The sequence below is a fragment of the Bison bison genome, unplaced genomic scaffold (genome assembly GCF_000754665.1).
Source record: "Bison bison bison isolate TAMUID 2011002044 unplaced genomic scaffold, Bison_UMD1.0 scf7180017864213, whole genome shotgun sequence".
Taxonomy (NCBI): Eukaryota; Metazoa; Chordata; class Mammalia; order Artiodactyla; family Bovidae; genus Bison; species Bison bison.
Window position 1 is genome coordinate 536,844 of NW_011494785.1, and position 7,758 is coordinate 544,601.

Here is a 7,758-nt window from a genome sequence, read left to right on the forward strand (position 1 = left end):
GGCTGCCCTGACGCCCAGGCTCCCTGTCTCTAGGAGGGAGTATGATTTTGAGGACGACTGTGACAGCCTGACTTGGGAGGAGACGGAGGAGACCCTGCTGCTCTGGGAGGATTTCTCGGGCTATGCCTTGGCCGCCGCAGAGGCCCCGGGAGAGGTAACCAACCTCCCGGCCTTGGGCCCCGGCTCCTCCTCCCTGGGCGCCAGGCCCATCTTTCCACCCGCCGGCCCCTCCGAGCTCTGTCTTCCCTCTGTGGCCGCCATCCGTCACCTGCTTCCTCCTCGTCCTCAGTCCTTGTCCCCAGTCTTCGTCCTCGGTCTCTCCAGCTTCCTTTAACCTCATTCTCTGTCTCTCTCTCTCCCTCCCTGGCCTTGCCCTGTGGCTCACCGTGTCCCATCCATCCCTCCCCTCTGCTTCCCCCACCTTCCCTTTCCACTCCAGCAGCCAGAAGACAGTTTGGAGAAGGTGATTAAAGACACTGAGTCCCTCTTCAAAACCCGGGAGAAAGAATATCAGGAAACCATTGACCAGATCGAGGTAAGGCTGAGAGCTGAAGCCGAGGGGCCCCGGTTCTCGGGGGGTCCTGAATGGTACTGCAGGACACCAGGGCCTCTCCGTTTCCTCCTGGCAGGAGAAGGGCGATCTCCCCACTGGGTCCTGAAGACCTCAGGCTGGGGAGGGGAGCGAGGCAGACAGATGTAGGTTCCAGTCTCAGCTCTGTGACTTACTGCCGCTCTGACTTTTATCAGGCCTCTTCTCTCTGAGCCTGCTTTTTTTTTTTAATATTTTTTTCTTCAGCTGTGTCAGGCCTTAGTTGCCGCACGTGGGATCTTTGATTGCGACCTACGGATGCTCTAGTTGTGGTGTGTGGGCTTAGTTGCTCTGCAGCACGTGGGACCTGAGTTCCCTGACCAGGGATCATACCCGAGTCCCCTGCGTTGCAAGGCAGACTCTTCACCACTGGACAGCAGGGAAGTCCCGAGCGCACTTCTTGGTTGGTAAAGTGGGGTCTTAGCAGTACCGCCTTCAGGGGCGATTGAAGGTCAGGCGAACTCCAGTGCAGGTGGAGTGTGGGGCATCTGCCTGGCAGTCAGCACCATCGCAGCCACTGTGATCACGGTTGTTACTACAGTCAGCGCTGCATCGGGGTCCACGCCGCTGAACTTGACCTTCACCGCAGCCTCAGCTCAGCCTTCGAGCCATGGAGGAGTCTCCATGCTCATTCCCTCACCTGGAGGAACTTCACCGAGCTGGCGAGTGGAGCCGGTGCTTTAATGTAAACTCTAGGCTGGAGGGGCTGACAGGAAGAATTTGTGACACCTGGGATGAGGGTGCTGCGGCCAAGATGCCACGTGATTCCGGTGACCCCGAGGCCAGAGCCTGAGGGGTCCTTTTCATGCACTCTGTAGTTGAGGCTGGGGGCTTCTAGAACGCTCTGCCTCTCTCCAGGCCCACCCACTGCCCTCACCGAGGCGGTGGCTCCTGAGGAATTATCTTCCTGTATCCTCATTCTTCCAGCACACAGCAGCTGCCCTGTTTCTTTAAGCAAAACCTGCTCCCATTGTTTACTCCCAGGCAGACTGACACTCAGTTTTAAAGACACAGCTGGGGGGACCTTTCCGGTGGTCATGTGGTTAAGACTCCATGCTTCCTCTGCAGGGGGCATGGGTTGGATCCCTGGTCAGGGAACTAAGATCGCATGTGCTGCACAGCCAAGAAAAAGGAAAAAAAAAGAAAAGGTACAGCTGGATATGTGCCACCAGCTGAAGAGCTGGGAGGGGGCCCCCACTCCTCTGTCAACACGCATCCTGCTCTCCCCCTCCTCACTGCACCTAGGAGGTCCTGAGGGGTCGGGAGGCTGTTGCTGCTGGCCGTCCACCCGGGGCTCCGGAGGTCCTTTATCTCAGTGACCTTGGGCCTGCAGGGACCCTGGGATGGAGGCAGGGACCATTTCCATTACTGGATGACGAGAGAGACCCAGGCCCAGGTCTCCGCTCTCGATCTGCTCCCAGCCTCACCCCTCCACCCTGCCCCACCGCACTCGCCGGCTTTTCAGTGTGGCCTTTGGGGTCGTCTCCTTCCCGCAGCCCTCTATAAACGTAGAGGCTGATGGCCATTGTAGCCTCGTGTTCTGCTGGGACATGTTGGGTTCATTTCTTCCTGCTACCCCACTGAGTGCTGGGCTCCCAAGCACAGCCCCCAGCACTCCCCTCTAACACCAGCTCTCCCGAGGGGCCTGGGTTGGGGTGAAGGAGGGAGCCAGTCTGGACAAGCGCTGGCAGCACCCTGCTTCTTTCCTGGACTGAATGAATGGTCAGCTCCTCCTGCCCCTGGATGTGCTGCTGCCGGGGGCGCGCCTGAGACCCCAGCTCTGGAACCAGGGCCGAGGTCCAAGTTGTGCTCACTGGGGCTTCTGACCCACCCAGGCCACCATCTCGCCCCATGTCACTTTCCTAACTGTCTCTTTGTCCGGTCCTGTGACGGTTTGCTTTTCTGTCTGAGTTCCCATCCTTGTGGCCCAGTTCGGATCATTCACGGGTGGTTTCTTGCCCTTTGTCTTTGCTCTCGGGCAGTCAAGCACATCACCCTGGGCAGTTTTGTTTTGCCCCCACCCGCTTCCGGCCCCTATTCTTTGTCCCCAGAACAAAGGGAGGCAGCAAGAGTGTCTGTGTCCCAGATTGTTCATGGTCTCCGTGCCTGCCTCTCAGTTCCACCACGGAGCCTGTGGGCAGAGTCAGGCTCTGGGAAGGAGACTGTGTTTCCTTGACTCTGAGCCCCGTCTTTTCACACGTAACAGTCCTTGACTCAGGCCGCAGCTTGTAGCCAGTCAGACATTCAGCGAGGCAGGCAGTCCTTCCACCCGTCTCTGAAAAGAGCTTACATGTGAACGAAGTAATGAGAGGAAATCGGTGGTGAGAGCGGAGCCCCTTTCCGCAGGGCCCAGCTGGCCCTTGTGCCGACAGTCTTGTAGACGCTTCTCGAAGTTGAGTAATGGCTCAACTTGAGGGTGCACGCAGGGGTGGGTAGGCCCCAGCCTGGAGCGGGGCCTGTCTGTGGGGGACAGTGCTGTATGGGCAGAATAGGCCCCTGTGGGGAACCCCAGGAGGAGGCCGAGTGCCTCAGGAACATTCTGCCTCTCTAGGGCCTCTGCCCCCTCCTCACTGCTCTTGCTGTGAGTCTCTTCAGAGAACTCTGGTCTCCTGCATCAGACTCCTTAGCAAAAGCCTTTGTGGGCGAGTTTCCCCAGGGAACATGGAACGATGGCGTATCCAGTGCCTTCTGCCTCGAGCTGGTTTAGTTTTGAACCTGAGCCCTTCACCTCCTTCACGGCTTGGCGGGTTAGCCTTCTGGGAGCGCGGGCAGGGGCGGTTGCTGACCTGATGGCCCGCCCCCCGCAGCTGGAGCTGGCCACAGCCAAGAACGACATGAACCGCCACCTGCACGAGTACATGGAGATGTGCAGCATGAAGCGGGGCCTGGATGTGCAGATGGAGACCTGCCGCCGGCTCATCACCCAGTCCGGGGACCGGTGAGGGCCCCCCGGGTGCAGGTGGGGAGGGGCAGTGCCTGGCGCCCCTCAAGGGTGAGCCCTGAGACCCACCCTCTCAGCAGATGGAGGATACAGGAGTCCATCATGGTTGCCTGGCTGGAACCTCCCCATGCCCTGCCTCTGCTGGTTCCCCTGCTTAGAAAGGCAGCTGAAAACCCAACAGTCACAAAACTGCTCCATAGACGCAAAACTGGGGCTGCAGGGCGTCTCGGGGTCCCCAGGTTGAGGTGGGGACTGTTTCCCCCCTCAAGGTGGACTGGGGGAGGTGGTGTCCTCCCCTCCCCACTCCCTCGCCCTGTGGTCCTCCTCTGCCTGAGACGTTACTCTCCTGCCCACCTGGGCATCATCAGGCTGGGATGGGCAGGGGTGCCAGTCCTGACGGGACTCCTGACTGCCCTGCCCCAAGGTTACAACCAGTGTTTTTTTCTAGAAAGTCTCCTGCTTTCACTGCGGTCCCGCTTAGCGACCCGCCGCCACCGCCGCCAAGCGAGGCTGAGGACTCCGATCGCGATGTCTCCTCCGACGGCGCCATGAGATAGGGACCTCCTCGTGCTCGGCCTGCCTGCCGGGACCCGCCGCAGCAGAGGGCTGGGGGCTCACAGAAGGGAAGCCCATGTCCTGCGGCACCAGCCTGGCCCCGGGGACTGGGTGCTGCTCCCCGGCTTCCTCCCTCAGTCCTCGGCCCCTCCAGGGCTCCGGGCGTCTGGAGCAAGGCTTGGCTGCCCTTTCCGGGCCACTCCCTGCACAGCCGGCCCTCCTGCCTCCACGCGGGTGTCTGCTGCTTTCCCACCTGTAATGCTGCAGGAGCGCTTGTGGCCCCTCGCCCTCTCCACCGAGTAAGCAGTGTGATTGTCCTTCCTTCCTTCCCTGTGGCCTGGGGCCAGCTGGCCGTCTTGATTCCATACTGGTGCTAACTGGCCCAGGCACCGGTATGAAGGGGAGGAGGCCAGACCTTCCGTGGCTTGTGCAGCAAAGAAGGAAGCCCTCCATATCACAGGCGGACTGAGTGGGTCTGGGCAGGGTGCGCCTTCCTCCCTGTTCAAGTGCTCATGGCTGGCTGCCCGTCAACAGCAGTGACGTGGCTCTGCCCCTTCCCTCGTGGGAAGTGCCACACGTTATAAGGACCTTAGTGCGTCTGGGCAAGGCAGCTTTTAGGTTGACTGGGTGCAGTGTTGTGGAGAGAGAGACAGAAGCTCCTGTTTGTCTCCGTCACCACCGGGTGGCAGAAAAGTTGAAACTGCGTTGTGTGGGAGTGGGTGGGCAGGCATGGATGTGTGCGTGCACACGTGTGCTCAGGGTCTCGGTTTCTTCAAGCATCAGCTGCAGGTGTCCTCCGTGTCTCACACACGGAGACCCAACAGGCTGAGTGAGAAGACGTCCCAGACTCAAAAAAGCTTGGAGAACTGGGGCAACGACACCGAGGGTCCCTCCGCGTCACTGCCTGAGGCAGACTGGGCGGAGCTGATGTTTGAGTGGAATCTAATGAAACTGGCGAGTATTTATTGAACGTCTGTGTCACTGTTTCCAGCACTTTCTGGTGGTGGCTACACAGTCCTCTGCAGTGTATGCTGCTGCGTCGCTTCAGTTGTGTCCGACTCTGTGCGACCCCATAGATGGCAGCTCACCAGGCTCCCCCATCCCTGGGATTCTCCAGGCAAGAAGCAGTGTGTGCTAGTTCCCAGCATTTTCCAACACGCAGGTGCAAGGCAGATGCGGAGATTGGAACTTGAAAATAATGGTGCCTCAGCCCAGGTTATCAGCACCAAGTCTGTCCTGCTTCCCAGTAAGACTACACACCTCCACCGGTGACAGACAACCCGGAAGCAAAGCCATCCCAGCCCTCCCCTTCTGCAGATCCTAGGAGCTGGGCACCTGCCTGGTCATACTGCAGGTGGTCACTAGGGCACAGACACTGAGACAGAACTGGGACCTAGTTCTCCCAGGCTGGCCATGCTCCACACTGTTGCAGAGGTCAGCTAACTGGCTGGAAGCCAGGTGGACCCTGTCCAACCTGACTTCCTGTGCCAGTGTCACCCTCAGGGGGCAGGGCTGCAGACAGTATGGCTTCTGGATACACACCACCAGGCCGTTCCTGGGTTCAGCCATGGCAATCTGGCACACATTGGGGCCCAGAGCACCCAAAGGGCTCAGGGAGGAACCCAGGATATGAGGCGTGACCACTAGACCAGGGCAGGGTTTCTGGCAGCTTGGGTGCTCAACTAGTTCAACTTGGCCTCAGCCCAGCCTCCCTCACAGCAAGAAACGCATCAGCAGGCTGGGTATAGGGTATTTTTATTGATGGTACACAAGGCAGGGCTCCCTAAGCCCCTCCCCTTCTTCAGGGCCTTAGAGATGGAAACATGTGGAAGTCAGGAGATTCTCAGTGTGGCGGAGATGGGGCAGGACTCCCCAGCAGCTGAGGAACTCTTCCTCTCGTGCTCCTGCTGGGGCTGGGGGTCCAGGGACCTTACTCCTTGGAGGCCATGTGGACCATGAGGTCCACCACCCTGTTGCTGTAGCCGAATTCATTGTCGTACCTGGAAGGAGAGTGTGAAGGGCTGTTTACCGAGCCAGCCACCAGGGGGCACCAGACCACATGCTGAAGCATCATCCCACCCCCACCCCCACATACCAGGAAATGAGCTTGACAAAGTGGTCGTTGAGGGCAATGCCAGCCCCAGCATCGAAGGTAGAAGAGTGAGTGTCGCTGTTGAAGTCGCAGGAGACAACCTGGGGGAGGAGAGGGCCTCATATGGAATCCCGCCTGGCTCCCGGGAGCCATGCAGACACCAGTCCCCTGACCCACTGACTGTACCTGGTCCTCAGTGTAGCCTAGAATGCCCTTGAGAGGGCCCTCTGACGCCTGCTTCACCACCTTCTTGATCTCATCATACTTGGCCTGACAAGGTAAAAAACAGGTGGTCACAGGAGTTCCAGTCTTGCAACTCCCCCGCACTGGCCCCGCAGGCCATCAAAGCTGCTCCAACCCAAACTCACAGGTTTCTCCAGGCGGCAGGTCAGATCCACAACAGACACGTTGGGAGTGGGGACGCGGAAGGCCATGCCAGTGAGCTTCCTGTGGACACAAGGAAGCAGGGTCAGTCTGCACTGCTCCCTCCCAGCTCCCTGGGTCCACATGGCAGAAAACAGTCAAGGGTCTTACCCGTTGAGCTCAGGGATGACCTTGCCCACGGCCTTGGCAGCGCCAGTAGAAGCAGGGATGATATTCTGGGCAGCCCCTCGGCCGTCACGCCACAGCTTCCCGGAGGGGCCATCCACAGTCTTCTGGGTGGCAGTGATGGCGTGGACGGTGGTCTGCAGGAGGAGGAGACCACCCACTGGGTGCTCACCAGGCCATGCCCTCCTTCACCTCCCCCTCCCCTGGGGAAGAATTAAGGGACACAGATCGCTCTGAAGGGCTCTGCTCTGCAGGAGGCAGAAGGGTCCCATACTAGCTGAGAACTGAGTGTGTTCAAGTTTCCCACCACTCCTACCATAAGTCCCTCCACGATGCCAAAGTGGTCATGGATGACCTTGGCCAGGGGGGCCAAGCAGTTGGTGGTGCAGGAGGCATTGCTGGAAAAGAGGGAGGCAAGTCAGGGGCATGTCCACTGGGCACCAGGGGGCACTATCAGCCCGCTTCCCCACCTCCTCTCTGCTGCGCTCACCTGACAATCTTGAGGGTGTTGTTATACTTCTCGTGGTTCAAGCCCATCACAAACATGGGGGCATCGGCAGAAGGTGCAGAGATGATGACCCTCTTGGCGCCACCCTTCAAGTGAGCCTGCAGCAAGGAGCAAGTTAATTGCACCCGGGCTCTCACATTCCTAAGTCCGCTTTCCCCCCCATCCTCCTGTTACACCCTCCTCTCCAGCCCCTCGCTGCTCACCCCAGCCTTCTCCATGGTAGTGAAGACCCCAGTGGACTCCACCACATACTCAGCACCAGCATCACCCCACTTGATGTTGGCAGGATCTCGCCTATGAGGGAAGACAGGACAAAGCTCAGGGACACAGGGTACCACAGACCCCAGGTGATCACCCCGTCCCAGTGCCTCCTCCAAGGCCAAGTTCTTCCTGTTCCGTCTCTCACACTTACTCCTGGAAGATGGTGATGGCCTTTCCATTGATGACGAGCTTCCCGTTCTCTGCCTTGACTGTGCCGTTGAACTTGCCGTGGGTGGAATCATACTGGAACATGTAGACCATGT

At 59.2% G+C, this 7,758-nt stretch overlaps 2 protein-coding genes across 2 annotated transcripts in view; one reads left to right on the forward strand and one right to left on the reverse strand.

The window, feature by feature from the left end:
- Positions 1 to 5,055, forward strand: part of IFFO1 (intermediate filament family orphan 1) — a 12,376-nt gene extending 7,321 nt beyond the window's left edge. Inside the window, exons 7-10 of the mRNA XM_010845196.1 lie at positions 34 to 154; positions 440 to 535; positions 3,397 to 3,527; positions 3,979 to 5,055. Coding sequence (XP_010843498.1) covers positions 34 to 154; positions 440 to 535; positions 3,397 to 3,527; positions 3,979 to 4,087 — 457 coding nt within the window. The 3' untranslated portion in view covers positions 4,088 to 5,055. The remainder of the gene's footprint in view (positions 1 to 33; positions 155 to 439; positions 536 to 3,396; positions 3,528 to 3,978) is intronic.
- A 768-nt stretch (positions 5,056 to 5,823) lies between these two features.
- Positions 5,824 to 7,758, reverse strand: part of GAPDH (glyceraldehyde-3-phosphate dehydrogenase) — a 4,014-nt gene continuing 2,079 nt past the window's right edge. Inside the window, exons 3-11 of the mRNA XM_010844969.1 lie at positions 7,647 to 7,756; positions 7,438 to 7,528; positions 7,217 to 7,332; positions 7,043 to 7,124; positions 6,712 to 6,863; positions 6,546 to 6,624; positions 6,364 to 6,447; positions 6,181 to 6,278; positions 5,824 to 6,085 (exon numbers count right to left, since the gene is read on the reverse strand). Coding sequence (XP_010843271.1) covers positions 6,016 to 6,085; positions 6,181 to 6,278; positions 6,364 to 6,447; positions 6,546 to 6,624; positions 6,712 to 6,863; positions 7,043 to 7,124; positions 7,217 to 7,332; positions 7,438 to 7,528; positions 7,647 to 7,756 — 882 coding nt within the window. The 3' untranslated portion in view covers positions 5,824 to 6,015. The remainder of the gene's footprint in view (positions 6,086 to 6,180; positions 6,279 to 6,363; positions 6,448 to 6,545; positions 6,625 to 6,711; positions 6,864 to 7,042; positions 7,125 to 7,216; positions 7,333 to 7,437; positions 7,529 to 7,646; positions 7,757 to 7,758) is intronic.